General features: G+C 57.2%; 2 protein-coding genes across 3 annotated transcripts; one reads left to right on the top strand and one right to left on the bottom strand.

The window, feature by feature from the left end:
• Positions 1–1238: 1238 nt before the first annotated feature.
• Positions 1239–9389, bottom strand: YIF1A (Yip1 interacting factor homolog A, membrane trafficking protein). Of its 2 annotated transcripts, none has more exons than XM_075130353.1 (8): positions 9299–9389; positions 6908–7125; positions 6123–6227; positions 5500–5578; positions 5005–5062; positions 4394–4549; positions 3627–3720; positions 1239–3027 (listed from the first exon to the last, which is right to left on the bottom strand). In XM_075130353.1, exons 2-8 carry the CDS (start codon positions 7097–7099, stop codon positions 2872–2874), a joined length of 840 nt encoding a protein of 279 aa, XP_074986454.1. In that variant the 5' UTR covers positions 7100–7125; positions 9299–9389; the 3' UTR covers positions 1239–2871. The 2 variants fall into 2 exon arrangements, with proteins under 2 accessions (XP_074986454.1, XP_048713024.2); XM_048857067.2 differs by lacking the exon at positions 9299–9389 and adding an exon at positions 8189–8395.
• A 3312-nt stretch (positions 9390–12701) lies between these two features.
• Positions 12702–16524, top strand: TMEM151A (transmembrane protein 151A). Its single transcript, XM_048857066.2, has 2 exons — positions 12702–13000; positions 14532–16524. Exons 1-2 carry the CDS (start codon positions 12941–12943, stop codon positions 15846–15848), a joined length of 1377 nt encoding a protein of 458 aa, XP_048713023.2. The 5' UTR covers positions 12702–12940; the 3' UTR covers positions 15849–16524.

Here is a 16524-nt window from a genome sequence, read left to right as displayed (position 1 = left end):
ACTTGCTGAGGGTGCAATCCACACCATCCTCCAGATCATTAATGAAGCTATTGAACAAAACCAGCCCCAGGACCGACCCTTGGGGCACTCCACTAGATACCGGCTGCCAACTAGACATGGAGCCATTGATCACTACCCATTGAGTCTGACAATCTAGCCAGCCTTCTATCCACCTTATAGTCCATTCATTCAGCCCATACTTCTTTAACTCGCTGGCAAGAATATTGTGGGAGACTGTGTCAAAAGCTTTGCTAAAGTCAAGGAACAACCCGTCCACTGCTTTCCACTCATCCACAGAGCCAGTTATCTCATCATAGAAGGCAATTAGATTAGTCAGGCATGACTTGCCTTTGGTGAATCCATGCTGACTGTTTCCGATCACTTTCCTCTCCTCTAAGCGCTTCAGAATTGATTCCTTGAGGACCTGCTCCACGATTTTTCCAGGGACTGAGATGAGGCTGACTGGCCTGTAGTTCCCTGCATCCTCCTCCTTCCCTTTTTTAAAGATGGGCACTACATTAGCCTTTTTCCAGTTGTCCGGGACCTTCCCCAGGCACCATGAGTTTTCAAAGATAATGGCTTTGAAATTCTTCCTCCCACAACTCCTTTTTCAGACTACTTTAAGCATTGCAGGGAGCAGGGCCTGCACTTGTCCCCCACATGGGTTCAAAGCCCCCTATAGCCAAACACTCAACCCTGAGCTGTAAAGATACCAAACCCTAATGAACCTCCCACCTCCATCACTCCAGGGCACAATAATGGAATGACTGACACAATAGAACTCAATTAATAAAGAAGTGTGGTATAATTAAAACCAATCAACATAGGATTATGGAAAATAGAGCCTGTCAAAATAACTTGGTATATTTTTTTGAGAGTCAAAGATGAGTGTTGATGTCAAACACTTATCCTGGGGTACCATGGCAAATGACTTACAGAAGTCTATCTTAAGAAACCAGATCAATACTAAATCACCACAGCACACATTAACTGGATTAAAAACTGGCTTACTGATCTGTCTCATGTTGTACTTGTAAACAGGAAATCATCACTGGGTGCATATGTTTCTACTAGGGGCCCACAGTGATTGGTTTTTGGCACTATCCTGTTTAGTATTTTTAGCAATGACATGGAAGAAAACAAAAAATAATTGCTGATAAAGTCTGCAGACGACACAAAGATGGGAGGACTAGTGAATAATGAAAAGGATAAGTCACTGATACAGAACGAGCTGGTAATCTGGGTGCAAACAACCAATATGTGATTTAATATGGCAAAATGTAAAGTTATACATATAGGAACAAAGAATGTAGGTTACACTTACAGGATGGGGGACTCTATCCTGGGAGGCAGTGACTCTGAAAAGGGCTTGGGGGTCGTGGTGGATAATCAGCTGAATGTGAGCTCCCAAAGTGAATCTGTGGCCAAAAGGGCTAATGCAATCTTGGGATGTATAAATAGGGGAAGATTGAGTAGAAAGGAGGTTCTGTTACTTTCGTAGGTAGCGCTGGTGCAGCATCTGCTGGAATCCTGCATCCAGTTCATAATGCAAGAGGGATGCTGATAAATTGGAGGGCTCAGAGAAGAGCTAGGAGAATGATTAAAGGCTTAGAGAACATGCCTCATAGTGAGAGACTCCAGGGGCCTGATCTATTTGGCTTAACAAAGAGAAAGCTTACGGATTACTTGGTCACACTTTAGAAGTACCTAGTGGGGAACAGCACTTGGATAACAGAGGGCTCATCAATCTAGCCGACAAAGGTTTCACACGATCTAATAGCTGGAAGTTGAAGTTAGACAAATTCAGACTGGAAATAAGGCACAAGTTTTTAACAATTTAATAATTAACTATTGAACAACTTCCTAAGGATTGTGGTGGATTCTCCGTCACTGGCAATTTTTAAATCAAGATTGGATTTGTTCTAAAATATCTGCTCTAGTTCAAACAGGAATTAATTCAGCTCAGTCCCATGGCCTGTGTCATACAGGTCAGAGTAGATGATCCCAAAGATCCCTGTTGTACTCAGTCCTGCCTCAGAGCAGCAGGCTGGTCTAGCTCTCTCTTCCGGCCCTACATATCTATGATTCTGTGATATATAATCTATGGTTCTATGAATGGGACAGAAATTGCAGAGTGGCTTCAAGTTGCGATTGAGGGGCACTGTACTAGTGCTGTGTGTAGAGGGGTCCACAAAGCTTGCAAGGGTAGAATGCTCCCCTTCTGAGCCCCCATCCTGCTTCCTGCTGCACAGCCCGCCTAGTACCATGTCTGGGCATTGGGGCCAGGGCTGCAAGGGCAAAGTGCCCCCTATTGGGCCACTGCCCCACTCCCTGCTGTAAAGCTCCCCCTAGCACCATGGCCCAGCACTGACACACAGACTGCTAGTTAGTCAGGACTCTTTATTCCCTCTCTCCCAGTGTTGGGTTTTGATGGAGTTTTCCGGGAAAACACTGATATGCTGAAAACACTGGTTTTTTAGGTTACTTTCCACCGCAGGGGACTGAAGGACCAAATACTCACCAGCAGAAGGGAGGTGGGGGGATAGGGCCCTGCACCCGAGGTGATGTGGCTGGGGAAGTCCCAGAGGGCAGGTTAGTGCTATCATCCCTCCTTCATAATGAGGGTGAAACTGAGGCATAGGCAGGAGAAGGGACGCGCCTCAGGTCACCCAGCCAATTAGGGATAGAACCCAGAAGTCCTGGCTGCCAGACCCCGCATGGGGGTCTGACGTGTCCATGCTTCAGGTTGTGTGTGGTCCCCGCCAGCTGTGCATTGCAGGTTGTGTCTCCTGGGTGCCTCTACGTCTGGGGGCGTCCCAGGAGTCCATGTGTCTGGGAAGGACTGTCCCCCAGGCGCTACGCTGCCCCATCTCAGCGGACCAGGTGGAAGGTGAGCCAGTAGACGATGAGTGGCTGGCAGGCAGCAGCCCCCAGGGTGACATAGGTCTGACCACGCCCACCGCCCCTGGGATGCCCCATCCCATCTGGCACCAGGGACGGGTGGAGCTTCATTCGCAGGGAGCGTGCCTGGGGAAAGACAACATTAGATATAGGGGGGAGCCTGGCCTGGTAACCCACCTGCCCCTGTCTCTCCCTGCCACCACCTCAGCTGTGGGGAGACAGCATTAGACATGGGGGATTAACTGGTAATTATCCATGCCCACTCCTCTCCTCACACAGCCCCATGCCCAGGGCCCCACCTCTCAGGATTGTGGGGACTGCGCTGCCCCCATGGGGTGAGTTGAACATTGCAGCTCCTGTGGCTGAGGGAGCCATTACCAAGTCCCATGACGCCCCATGTTCAAAGGCTACTGCTGCCGCTGCCCTGCAGCTGGGATTGGCAGATACCACCCTGTGGGGACAGGGCCCTGGAGACTAGCCCAATGGGATGGCCTCAAACGGCCCACAGGCCACATGGCCTCGCTCACTTCTGAGGCTCTTCCCCTTTCTCCACTCCCAAGCACCTCCAACCTGCGGGGTTACAGGGGCTATAGCTGCTATAGAGAAGCAACCCCCATTCCTGGGTGCCTAGTGCCAGGGATTTATGGGGGCTCTATGTGTCTATATAGGGGCTGGCCCTAGAGATTACAGAGGCTGTAGGTGTCCGTATTGGGCCCTGCACTCACCAGGAAGTACATGAGGGCACAGGATGTCCAGGCAAGGGCCACGTAGTACCCATCACTGCCAAAGAGCAGCCCCCCCAGCACAGCCAGGATCATCCTGGAGGAGACAGAAATTAGGGGAGGGCAGGGCCAGGCAGTGAGAGGGGGCTCCTCAGATCTCCCCTCCCTGCACAGATGCACCAGACTCCATACTCCAGCATCATGTCATCCAGCCTGCTCCCTCACCCTGGTGGGACTCCTCAGACTCACCCTCAGTATCATCCCACCCAGTCCCCCGTTCCCAGTTGGACACCTCAGACCCACTCTCAGCTTCGCCCCATCCAGTCATCCCAACCCTGGCAGAGCCCCCAACCCCACCCCAGCATTACCCGGTCCAGCCCCGCATTCCAGCAGAACCCCAAGGCCCACCCCACTGGTGCATCATGGGAGATATAGTCCATGCAAGGGAAACTTGCACAGTGGAGAATGGGGGCTTGAGGCTCCCAGACTATAACTCCCATGATGCCCTAACAGCAGCTTTTCCCCCAAAATTTTTGAGCAAAACTGAAATATTATCAGAATTTAAATTTTTGCCAAAATACTGAAATTTTCCATTAAAAATTTAGATAATTAATTTTTTGTTTTCATTAAATTATTTGCATTTCAGCCTAGTTTTCTGTAACCTCTGCCCCACATTTGTAGCCTTGAACCCCCCCTCCCTGAGAGTTGCCTGGCACTGCTGCCCGCCCAGCTGGCTTGTGGCAGCAGAGCTGTCCTGTGTGCAGACTCACCCCACATATTTGTACCCACTGTAGGCGAGCAGGTCAAAGGGCGTGAGGTCGCTCTGCACTGTCACTAAGTACAGACTCAGCAGCAGGGCGAGGACCTCGATAACGACCCACACAAAGGCAGTGCTGGCGCACATGCCCAGCACCTCCGGGGAGAACCTGCCAAGGAACCATGATAGCAAATCAGCCTTAACTTCTGCCTCTGGGGTGGGGTGCAGGTGCTATTTATACAGGGATCCCTTGCCTGGCATTGAGACGCAGCCACCTCTGGAGTGGGGTGCAGGGACCGTTTACCAGCACATAGCAAAGCTACACCCGAGTTTGAGAGAGGAAATGGGGGAGAATCCTGCAGCTGACAGAAACTGTAGCAGGGATTTAGAGACAGGTAGAGTCACCCAATCTGGAACCTGGCTAGGAGGACATCTGGGTTCACAACTCAGCTTTTGAGGAAAACCCCAGGTGGATCCTCCACACCTGGGAATCACTGGAACAAAGGACCCACTGTGCTAGGGCATTGGGGTCAGCGCTGCCTGCAAGGGGAGAGCGCCTCTGACAAAGTCTGTGGGACAAAGGTGGGCTGAGAGTTTTGGTGGCTCCAGGGAAGCAGGACCCACCTTTGCTGCAGGCCCAAGGCTATGCCGGCCAACAGGATGTAGGTGATAAAGGCCATGGCTGAAATAGAGACACAGATGAAGCATGAGCTAGAGCTTCCACTAAGGGGAAAACACAACCCATAGACAGGACAGGGAACGTGAGGGGAGGGGATCAGCCTCCCAGGGGACAGTACTAGCTATGTCTGTCTGCCTAACTGACCGGACAGTCTGTCCACTGACCCCCCGCCTCCATTCATGCGCCCCACCATCCATTCATTCCCATACACACCCTCTCTCTCTGTCTGACACCTCCCAACTGCTCTCTCTCTCGCACTAGATACAGACAGAAACGGGGGGTCCCTTAGACCCTAGCTACCAGTCCTAGGAGAAGGGTCATCAGGCCCTGGCCCCTGGGGCTGTGGGTGAGTGGCCTGAGAGTGGAGGGCATCAGACCTGACTAACCTGGGCTAGGAGGAGAGGCCCCTTCCCCATCACTATTTGCTTGATCATACTCACTAGGGATGTACAGGTCGGGTGCGTTGATGTCCTGCCGGGGTGTCAGGGGTGTGTCCCTGCTGTACCGAACCTCCCAGTTCTAAAGAGAAGGGAGAGTAATTAGATACTGCCTCTAAGCCTTGCAGATCCTTATCCATTAAGCAGGGGAAACTCAGGCACAGACATCATCATCATCATACAATTGAACCAATGGCAGAACCCGGACTAGAATCCAAGAGTCCTGGTTTCCCAGGCAAACCCCCCATCATCCCCCCCAGTATCCCACTGAACCACAATCTCCTCCCAGAACTGCAAATAGAACCCATGAGTCCTGGCTCTCAGCCCATGCTCCTCTATCCCACTTGATCCCATTCCCCTCCCAGAGCTGGGGAGAGAACCCAGGAGTCATGACTCAATCCCACAGCTTCTGCATCAGGATAGGGGGGAGGGATAGCTCAGTGGTTTGAGCATTGGCCTGCTAAACCCAGGGTTGTGAGTTCAATCCTTGAGGGGGCCATTTAGGGATTGGAGCAAAAATTGGGGATTGGTCCTGCTTTGAGCAGGGGGTTGGACTAGATGACCTCCTGAGGTCCCTTCCAACCCTGATATTCTATGATTCTATGTGCGGCAAGGGCGTCCCGTACCTGGTGTGCATATGGGAAGAGCAGCAGCGCCAGCTTCTTGGTCACGTAGGCAGTGTCCACAGCGAAAAAATATTTGAGCCTGTTCACGGACATGAACCTGTGGATCTGTGCAGGGAGAGAGACGGGTTATGGAACCAGAAAGGGGACTTGGGACTTACTGTGCCAGGAAGAGCAGGGGGTCGTGCTATGGGGCATAATGGAGGACTAATCACACCAGGCTGCACAAGGAGATTACTGCACTGGGCAAAATGGGATGTGTGTGACAGGGGCTTACTGCGCTCGGGGCATCCTGGCAGGACAAAGCCCATCACTAGTCAACTAGTGACACCTCCCCATTCTCCTGTGCGGGCCAGATCCAATTTATAGACAAGAAACTGAGGCAAAGAGACAGGAAGGGAACCCTGGAGTCCTGGCTCCCAGCCCATCCTGGCTGTAATCCACTAGATCCCACTCCCCTACCACCGCCAGGTATATAACCCAGGAATCCTGGCCCCCGAGGTCCACTCGCCTCCCAGAGCTGAGAAAGGAACGCAGGAGTCCTGACTTCCAGACCCCTCACTTTAACAAGCAGACCGTGCTCCCTTTTGGGAAAGGAGCATGGAGACTCAGTTCCCTCTGCCCAGCAGAGGGGGTACTGCCACAGTAGGGGAGGACTCTCCCGACCATGGGGGGGGCAGGGTATGCAGACTCCAGGGGCTGCAGAGCATTCAGCACCCCCAATCTGCCCAGCCCCCTCCATTCTAGCCCTGTGCAATGCAGGGGTCTGGGTCTTGTCCTTCCTGTACCTCCTTGTGGACAATGTCCTTGCTCTGGCTGGCGATGGAGGAGCCATACGCCACGGCCACGTTAGCCATTGGGTCAGCCAGTAGGGTGTTGAAGCCCATGTCGATTCCTGAGGTGGGAGTGCCTTGTGAATGTGGGAAACCAGCACTGGTGTCATCGAAGAGCTGGTGCGGGTCCGGGGCAGGAGGGACCATGGGGCCCCTGACTCGGTGCTTGGAGCCTGCAATACATATGAAATCAACGTTGATCAAATGTGCAGACAACATGCAGATTGATAAACAATGACTGGGCCAGGGCTGTCATACAAAGCAAGCTGAATCGATTGGGGAGCAGGGCCCATTCAGACACACTATATTTTAATCAGCCAAAATTGGCAACCCATCTAAGAACAAGGGGGTCAGGTCGTGCCGATCGAGCTGGGACTGTCTCCTGGAGAGCAGTGACTCTGGACAGGATCCAGGGGTCAAAGTGGACAAGCAACTGACTATGAGCTCCCAGTGCCACGTTGTGGCAATGAGGACCAAGGTGACCCTTGGAGTCACCCAATCTGTAACCAGAGTAGGTGTAGGTAGGAGCACACAGCACTGGGTAGACCCTTACTGGAACAGGGCATCTGGTTCCGGGGCCACAGCTTGGAAACCGGAGGAGCGTGCAGAAAGGAGCCGTCAAAGCGACTTGGGGGCTGAAGAATAAAGTCTCTCACTCGAAGACTTTAAGAGCTCCAGCTGCTCAGCCAGAAGATCAAGACTTACTCCTGGTGTCTAACTGCCTTGCTGGGGAGCGGCGAATGGGACGCAGCTGGGAAATAGGGACACGCTGGTCTTTTCTTCCTGACGTGGGGTGGGGGGGCCACTCTACCGTGTAACTAACTCACGCCACATCACAGCAGGCCTGGCCGTGGCATCGCCCCTCCCCACACAGGGCCTGGGGTCCCCCCACCCCAGCTCCTGCAGGGCCCTGGACGGTGTCAGGAGGGCTGAGCCCCATTACACCGGGCGCTGCCCCCAAACCACCCTGAGGCTCCCTGCCCCAGCCCCAGCCCCGGAGAGACCCCCGAGAGCCCGCTGGGGTCCAGCCCCCACAGCTGCCCACGCGCGGGGCCAGGGGAGCCCGGAGCGGCGGGAACCCGACGGCGCGGCGGAGACACCAGCCTGGCAGGGGCTAGCGCTGGCCCGGGGCCTCCCGAGGGAGGCAGCAGCGGGGACCGGGAGGGGGGGCGAACGGCCCCCACCCCCCACTGGCCCAGCCCTCAGGAGAGGGCGCGCCCCGAGCCCCGCACTCACCTTGCCCCCCGTAGCCCTGGTGATAGGCCATGGCGGGCTCAGCGCGCGGCCAGCCTCCGCGGGGCTTTGTGGGTATGAATAACAATGAGCTGCGGGCCCCCCCACGGGCGCTTTCACGGGCCCTTCGTTCGCTGCGGGCGCCTCGTACCGGACCCGGAGACCCGGCAGCGGCCACGTCCCCGGCCACACGCTCCCCACTTCCCATTGGTCGCCGGCGCACGTGGATTGGACAAACGGTCACACTGATTGGCTCAGGAGATATCAATCCAGACCCAGTTGTTCCAATGAGAAGTCAGAGGGCAGGATGTGTGGCTGCAGGGAGTGGCGCATGCGTGTTTACTGCGGATGAAGCTCTATGTACCAGGAGTGTGGGGGCGGGGGCCAGCAGTTGCGAAAGGGCAAGCAGAGCGGGCGAGGGAGTAACTCAGCCAGGGTTCTGCATACTAGATCCATGCTCTGTACAGAGGTTAGTGGCTACTGCCAACCAGTGCCCCCCGCACTGCACATACAGTCACAGATGTCAAGGCCAGAAGGGACCATTGTGGTCATCTAGTCTGTCCTCCTGCATGTGACAGGCCACAGGACTGTCCTAAATTAATTCCTGTTTGAACTAGAGCAGCTACTTGAGGGGGGGGGGGGGAAAACACTGATTCTTGATTTAAAAGTTGTCTAATGAAGAATCCACCATGAGCCTTGGGAAGTTGCTCCAATGATTAATTACCCTCGCTGGTAAAAAAAATTATGCCTTCTTTCCAGTCTGGCTCTGTGTTGGTTCAGTTTCCAGCCATTGGATGTTAGATCTCTGTCTGCTGGATTTAAAAGCTCGTTGTTAAATTTCCATTCCCCATGTAGGTACATATAGACTGTGATCAAGCCACCTCTTAACCTGCTCTTTGTTAAGGTAAGCAGGTTCAGCTTCTGGAGTCTCTCATCTAAGGCACATTTTCAATTCTTTAATCATTCCCTGACTCCTCCCTGGGCCATTTAGGGATTGGGGCAAAAATTGGGGATTGGTCCTGCTTTGAGCAGGGGGTTGGACTAGATGACCTCCTGAGGTCCCTTCCAACCCTGATATTCTATGATTCTATGTGCGGCAAGGGCGTCCCGTACCTGGTGTGCATACGGGAAGAGCAGCAGCGCCAGCTTCTTGGTCACGTAGGCAGTGTCCACAGCGAAAAAATATTTGAGCCTGTTCACGGACATGAACCTGTGGATCTGTGCAGGGAGAGAGACGGGTTATGGAACCAGAAAGGGGACTTGGGACTTACTGTGCCAGGAAGAGCAGGGGGTTGTGCTATGGGGCATAATGGAGGACTAATCACACCAGGCTGCACAAGGAGATTACTGCACTGGGCAAAATGGGATGTGTGTGACAGGGGCTTACTGCGCTCGGGGCATCCTGGCAGGACAAAGCCCATCACTAGTCAACTAGTGACACCTCCCCATTCTCCTGTGCGGGCCAGATCCAATTTATAGACAAGAAACTGAGGCAAAGAGACAGGAAGGGAACCCTGGAGTCCTGGCTCCCAGCCCATCCTGGCTGTAATCCACTAGATCCCACTCCCCTACCACCGCCAGGTATATAACCCAGGCTCTTCCCTGACTCCTCTCCAATTTATGAACCTAATTCTTCTTGAATTGTGGACACCACAACTGGACACAGGATTCCAGCAGTGGTCGCACCCCAGGCCCTGACACAGAGGTAACGGAGCCTCTCTTCTCCTACCTGAGATTCCCTTGTTTGTGCATCAAAGGATTTCATCACACTGGGAGCTTATGCTCAGCTGCTTATCCACTATGACCACCAAGGCTTTTTCCAGGGTTAACAGCGACCCCTCTCCTGCCCCTGAGACTGCTGTACATCCCACAGCTCTGTCAGGTACACCTGCAGAGCCAGGAAAATATCAGAAGCATATGAGTGCACGCCTCCCCTACACAATACCCTGGGGAAGGTGCACTCAGCTACTGGCCAATAGCAATTGGTGTGAGGATCCTGATGTAATTGTGGGGAATTGGAACAATAAATACACAGAGAAGCGGAGGAGCCTGAGGCAGCCACCAATGGGGTTTTTGCTGGCCACAGATGTGGGGGATGGGGAGAGTTCATATCTGAATAACAATTTAGCACATTTTTAAAAACAGAGCCTGCAGGAATTAGTCAAATCCCATGGATCACTGGGAGACTAAGCCCATTTGCACCATCTGCACCCATCTGCACCCCAAAGCACATCCCCACTTTGGGCCACTGACTCCCACCCTCTCACGGCCCAATTGGCTGGCCCCAATTGCAGGTGAAGTTATTCGCTACTGGTAGTAGACTCTCAGTGCGTGAAAGTCATCCCCACACTGGTGACTTCAGTGGAGCCTGGTCAATTTCCACCTGCTGAGAGCCTGCCCCAGAGGGGTCTATGTAAAGTGCCAGTTCCTGGAGTCCCAAGATTACAGGGTTTTGAGTAAAGTGACTTGCTTAACTCACCGTCCCTTTTGGACAAGCTGAACCTTCGCCTAATAGCAGGCATGACTCCACAATGCCTGGCTGGAGAGCCCTGACCACAGCACGGGCTGGGGGCTGTATCCAGGATTGCAGGGACTCATCAGTGCTGGTGGAAATCAGCTGAGCAGGAGCTCCCAGTGCCATGCTGTTGGTAGGAGGGTGAATGTGATCCTGGCATGTCTGAGGGACATGGAGCAGGAGCTGGGAGGTGAATCCCCTCTACAGCACACAGCACTGGTGAGACCGAGACTGGATCTTACACCCACATCCAGTTACCATTCTTCCAAAGGCTGGTGACAAATCAAGGGGAGCCTCAGAGAAGAACCACAAGAAGGATCCGAGGCCTGGAGGACCTGCCTTGCAAGGAGAGTCTGGTGGAACTGCATTTAGTTTATCCCAGAGAAGGTACCAAAGGGGCTAATCCTGGCCTTTCAGCACCTCCACAGGGAGATTTCTTGGAGCTGGGGGCTCATTAATATCACAGACTGAGCAAAAGCTGAGCAAGAGCCAAGGGCTGGGAGCCAGCGCCTGACACATTTAGCCTGGAACTGAGGGACACATGTTCAACAGGGAGAGGGGACTCACCCTTGGAACAACTGCCCCAGGGATGGGGGAAGGGGGTTCTCCATCAAGTGAGGTCTTTCAATCCAAACTGGATGTCTCTCTAAAAGCTCAACTCCAGTTTAGCCAGCAGCTCTGGGTGGGGTGCAGGGATCCATGTGGGGAAGTACCCAGCCTGAGTGATTCAGGAGTCAGGATGGAGGATGAGAACAGGCCCTTCTGGCCTTTGAATCTCCCATCCATAAATCCTGTGGCAGGGAGTTCTGCAGCTCACCCACTGACTCTCATGCCAATCTCCAGGGAATCTAGTTCTTTGCACACTGCACAAGGAAGTCTTGCATGCTGCACATGTTCTCTGAGATAGGGGCTCCCTTGCCTGGGCACTGCCCCCTTGTCCTGGCACCATGGGAGCTGCAGGGAGAGATGGAGAGGAGGCCTGGGGGGAGGGCAGTGGAGCCAGTCTCACTTCTCTTACCTGAGCAATGGAGTCCATGGGCAGTCAGGACCAGCCATTCTGCCAGGGGCATTAGGGGGAACTGAATTCCTATCCATCTTAGGGACCATCTCCAAAATGCAACAACATGGGGGTTGGGGCGGGGGAGGGGAAAGGAAGGAGGCATAGTCTGACTTTGGTAATGCAGAGCTGAGACACCTTGCACCCCGAAGGGTATTGGAGAGCAAGGGGAGTGGGGATTGTAGGCACAGAGGGGGGGCAGGAGGCACTGGGGATGGTGTCAGGGGGGTGCAGGTTGGTAGGAGCAGGAGGCACAGATTGGGGGGTTGCAGGATGGCACCTGGGCTGGGGGAAGAGGGTCAATTAGGAGCATGATATGTGGGTCGCACTGAGGGGGTGAGGTATGGGGGTTCCGGGGGCACATGCAGGTAGCATAGGGGGTGAAGTGCAGGGACAGGAGGTGTGGGTTGCACTGGGGGGTGAGGAGTGGGGGTTCAGGGGACACATGCATGTAGGATGTGCAGGTAGCACTGGGGTGCAGGGCATAGGGGGTGCAGGGACAGGGTGGCACTGGGGTTGCAGGGCCCCCGGGTTGAGTGATAGCAGGGGATGAAGGTGGTGCAGAGGGAGAGAGGGGATCACAGGAGTGGGGAATGTCAAGAGGCATAAGGGGCGCAGGGCACACGTGAGTGAGAGCAGGGTGTGCTTGTGTGTGTGTGTGTGTGTGTGTATGGCGGGCAGGGGGGCACACTGGCTCTGGAGCACAGGGCTGCAGTGTAGGGTGGGTGGCACGAGGGGATGGGGCAGAGGGAGGAAGGGGGCAGAGCGGTGCAGGAAGGGGAGGGGTGGGGGCACAGGAGACCCCTGGGGTGCAGGGGACATCAGGGCCCTGGGTTGGGTGGCAGGGGAGGTGGGCACCTGGGTGCACTGGAGGCGGCGGAGGGTGGATGTGGGGGGGCTCTGCCTGGGCGCACGGGAGTAGGGCTGCGGAACCGGGGGCGACGGTGTAGCCGGGGCGCAGTGCTGGGCAGGGGAAGCTGGGCACCGGGGCAGGAGGGAGGCGGCCCCGGCGCCGCGGGCAGGGCCCCGCCGGGGGAGGCGGAGCAGGCGCACGGAGCAATCGGAGCGGGGCGCAGAAGATGCACCAGGCGGGGAGGCGGCTCCGCGCTCGGGCCGGGGCGCGCTGGGTCTGACCCCGCCATGGTGCCCGCGATCCCGGCTGCCGCAGCCCCCAGCAACAGCCATGCTCGGCGAGGGGGCGCTGCCCGGCCCGCCCGCCGCGGGGGACCCGCACCGGGAGGAGGTGAGCGCTGGGCCCGATCCTGGACCCCCCACGCGCAAGGGGTGGGTGCTCTCCCCTCAGGGGCTAGTTGCGGGGGGGGAAGCGCTGCTGGGAACTCCCCCCCCACCCAGGACAGACAGGCAGGGCGTGGGGGGGTGTTTGCGTGTGAGTTGGGGGGTAGGCAGCGTTGGGGGGGGGTGGGAGGTGGGGGTAGGCGGGGCTGGGGTACGGGGAGACAGGCGGGGTTGGGGTGTATGGGGCTGTGGACGTGGGGGTCAGGGCGATTCCCCCGCTCCGTTCCCCCGGCATTTCGGTAACTCGTTACCATGTGGAGGGACGATGCACCGGAATCACCGGGGCTGGATCGGGCCTGGGGGACCCCGTTGGCCCGGGGTGTGGGGGTTGCTGTCGGGCCCGTCGCGGGGAGGCGGGTCGGGTGCCGGGCTCTGCATTGCAGCAGAGCGGCTGGGGCTGGTGGCGGCGTCTCTTGCTGGGGCTGGGTGTGGGGGGAGGGGGAGGGACCGTGAGGGGCTCGATCGGGACAAAGGCAGAGATGGGGGGAGGGCTTGCTGGGGCTGGCATCCCCCCGGGCCAAGCGTGAGGGGGGGAGCCCTTGTTTTCTCCGCCCCCGCCAGTCCTGCAGGGAACACGGGGGGGGGGGTAATCGCAGAGGCAGGAGGAGACGTGCGGGGCAGTTTCGATCCCTGCGTCTCCCCCCATCACATCCCTGGGCCCACCCCTCCATTCCCAGCTCTGGGAGGTTGGGGTCCAGTGGCAGGGAATGGGGGCTGGGGTGTTGGCAACCCCGACTCCTGGGTTCAGTTCTCAATTCCAGGAGAGGCCTGGGGTCTAAAGCAGGGGGCGGTAGGAACCAGGACTCCTGGGTTCTGTCCTTGGGCCTGGGAGGCAAGTGGGGGCCAGGCAGTTAGAGGTGAGCAGAGGTCCAGGACTCCTGGGCTCTAGGCCCAGTTCAGGGTGGGATCTAATGGGCCAAAGCCAGGACTCAGGGGTTCTATACCCAGCTCTGGGAGCGGGAGGGATATAGGGGGTAAAGTCGGGTGGTTAATTTAGCCCTGAGCCTGCCCATCCCCCAGTGAGCTCATTGGTGCTGATGCATCTGCATCCCTAGCCCTGCCCTGCCCCCGGGAGTCCATTTGTAGTTGGCGTTTTGCCTGGTGCCCACGAAATGCTGTTGAGGTGGAAGGCGGGTGGGGGTGGATTAGATGCTCGCTGTGGGCACAGCTGGGCCTTGTGCCAGAGGGGCCATCCCCTTTCCAGCCAAGAGCCTGCTCATGGGCATTCTGACTGGCTAGTGCTGTCTGGCCTGGGCCAGCCCTTTCGATAGTTGGAGGTTGGAGAGCGGGTAGGGGACAGGTGGCCTTTCCTCTCCAGGGGGCAGCAGCTCTGGGGGGACTGGCGGGCGTGGGAGGAAAGGAAACGGGACCTTCCCCTGTTGTGGGGCATGGACGCTGATCCAGCCTCAGGGCGAGGGAACAGGGAAAGGGACCCAGGGCCTTTCCCCACTAACTGTGTTTCTCTCTCCCTGGAGCAGCAGCGCCCCCTCAAGCAGTCCCTGAGCAGCTCCCTGTGGCGGGAGTCACACTGGCGGTGCCTCCTGCTCACCTTGCTGATGTACGGTTGCTTTGGTGCCGTGGCCTGGTGCCACCTGTCCAGCGTCACCCGCCTGGCCTTTGATGGAGCAGCCCGGGGAACCTCCACTGTCTATCACGCCAGCCCCTGCTCCGATGGCTATCTCTACATCCCGCTGGCCTTCCTGGCCATGCTTTACCTGCTCTACCTGGTAGAATGCTGGCACTGCTCTGCCCAGGCCCGGCGCCAGCCCCGGGCCAGCACGGCCAGCGTGCACCAGCTGGTGCAGCGCATGCAGCAGGCAGCGCCTTGCGTGTGGTGGAAGGCGGTGAGCTACCACTACGTCCGCCGGACGCGCCAGGTGACCCGCTATCGCAATGGCGATGCCTACACCACCACCCAGGTGTACCACGAGCGGGTCAACACCCACGTGGCTGAGAGCCACTTTGACTACGCGGCCCACGGCGTGCGCGACGTCTCCAAGGAGTTGCTGGGCCTGGCTGAGCATCCGGCCACGCGCCTGCGCTTCACCAAGTGCTTCAGCTTCGCCAGCGCTCGGGCCGAGGCTGCCTACCTGGCACAGCGGGCACGCTTCTTCGGACAGAACGAGGGGCTGGACGACTACCTGGAGGCACGAGAGGGCATGCGGCTGCAGGATGTCAACTTCCAGGAGCAGCTGATGGTCTTCCCTGAGCCAGGGCGCCCTCCCTGGTTCGCCCGGCACTGGGCCTTCTGGGCAGCCTCGCTGGCGCTTCTGTCCTGGCCGCTGCGGGTGCTGGCCGGGTACCGCACGGCCAACGTGCACTACCATGTGGAGAAGCTCTTCGGTACCGAGGACGGGCCCGGCTCCCTGGAGCCCCCTGGCTACGGCCGCCCCATCCCACGCGTGGCCACGGTGGACATGACGGAGCTGGAGTGGCACATCTGCTCCAACCGCCAGCTGGTGCCCAGCTACTCAGAGGCGGTGCTGATGGATGCGGTCATGGCAGGCGGGGCTTACCTACGGGGCTGGCAGCGCTGCCGTCGCACGCTGAGCAGCAACTCGCTCCCCTCTTGCGGCACCCGGGCCCTCTACGCCCGCCTGCCCTTCAGCCGCAGCCGCTTCTCGCTGGGCCGCGGCATCTTCCGCAGCCTGAGCGGGGGCGGGGCAGAGAGGCAGCCCCTGGGGAATCCACCCTGCTACCACGACGCCCTCTACTTTCCCGTGATCATCATGCGCAGTGGGGAGACGTGCCCCCCACAGGGCACCCCGGGCACAGCGGCTGGGACGCCTCTATGAACTCAGTGCACGGCCAGGAACGTGGATGGGTGCCAGGAGACAGGAGGAGAGCAATGCAGCTACCCCTGGGGAACAACTGAACCCCCTGCCCTGCCCCGGGGACCCCAGTGCTCGTGGCACACAGGCCCTGGCTGAGGTAGAACTAGGGGAGCTACTTCGCAGCAAAACCAGTGTGTGCATTCAGCTCTCCAGGTGTAGATCCAGTCACCCACTGAGGGCTACGGGGTCAGGGCTGGATTCTGATCTCAGCTCCTGTGCGTGGAATTGGATTCCAGAGGTTAGACTGAGCCCAGGGCTGGGACAGGGACATTGACAGGCCTGTGCAAAGGGGGAGCCTAGGGCAGGGGGCAGCCTTCCCCAGATATGCCAGATGTGCAGGAGGGTATGGAGCTTCCTTTGGAGGTGACTGGGGCTGCCCTAAATCCCTGATAGTTGGAGGACCTTGATACTGTGGGTTCGGTGCCTCACCCCTCCCTCCCCGAGGCTGTGACCCCCATGGCAGAGTGAGGCTGGGGGATAGTTTAATTTCCTCTCAAACCTCCCCCGCAGGGTATCTATTCTGCCCTGGCACCCCTCTCTCCCTGAGGCTGTGCCAAGGGGCTGGTGGTTAAATGGTGCATGCCCAGGGAGGCCTGGCTGGAGTGAGCGTGACAGTGAATAAAGGGACACAAACCCA

Source organism: Caretta caretta, chromosome 7, assembly GCF_965140235.1.
Source record: "Caretta caretta isolate rCarCar2 chromosome 7, rCarCar1.hap1, whole genome shotgun sequence".
NCBI classification, from domain to species: domain Eukaryota; kingdom Metazoa; phylum Chordata; order Testudines; family Cheloniidae; genus Caretta; species Caretta caretta.
Note: the sequence above shows the minus strand (reverse complement) of the source record. Positions and strands in the feature narration are given on the sequence as shown.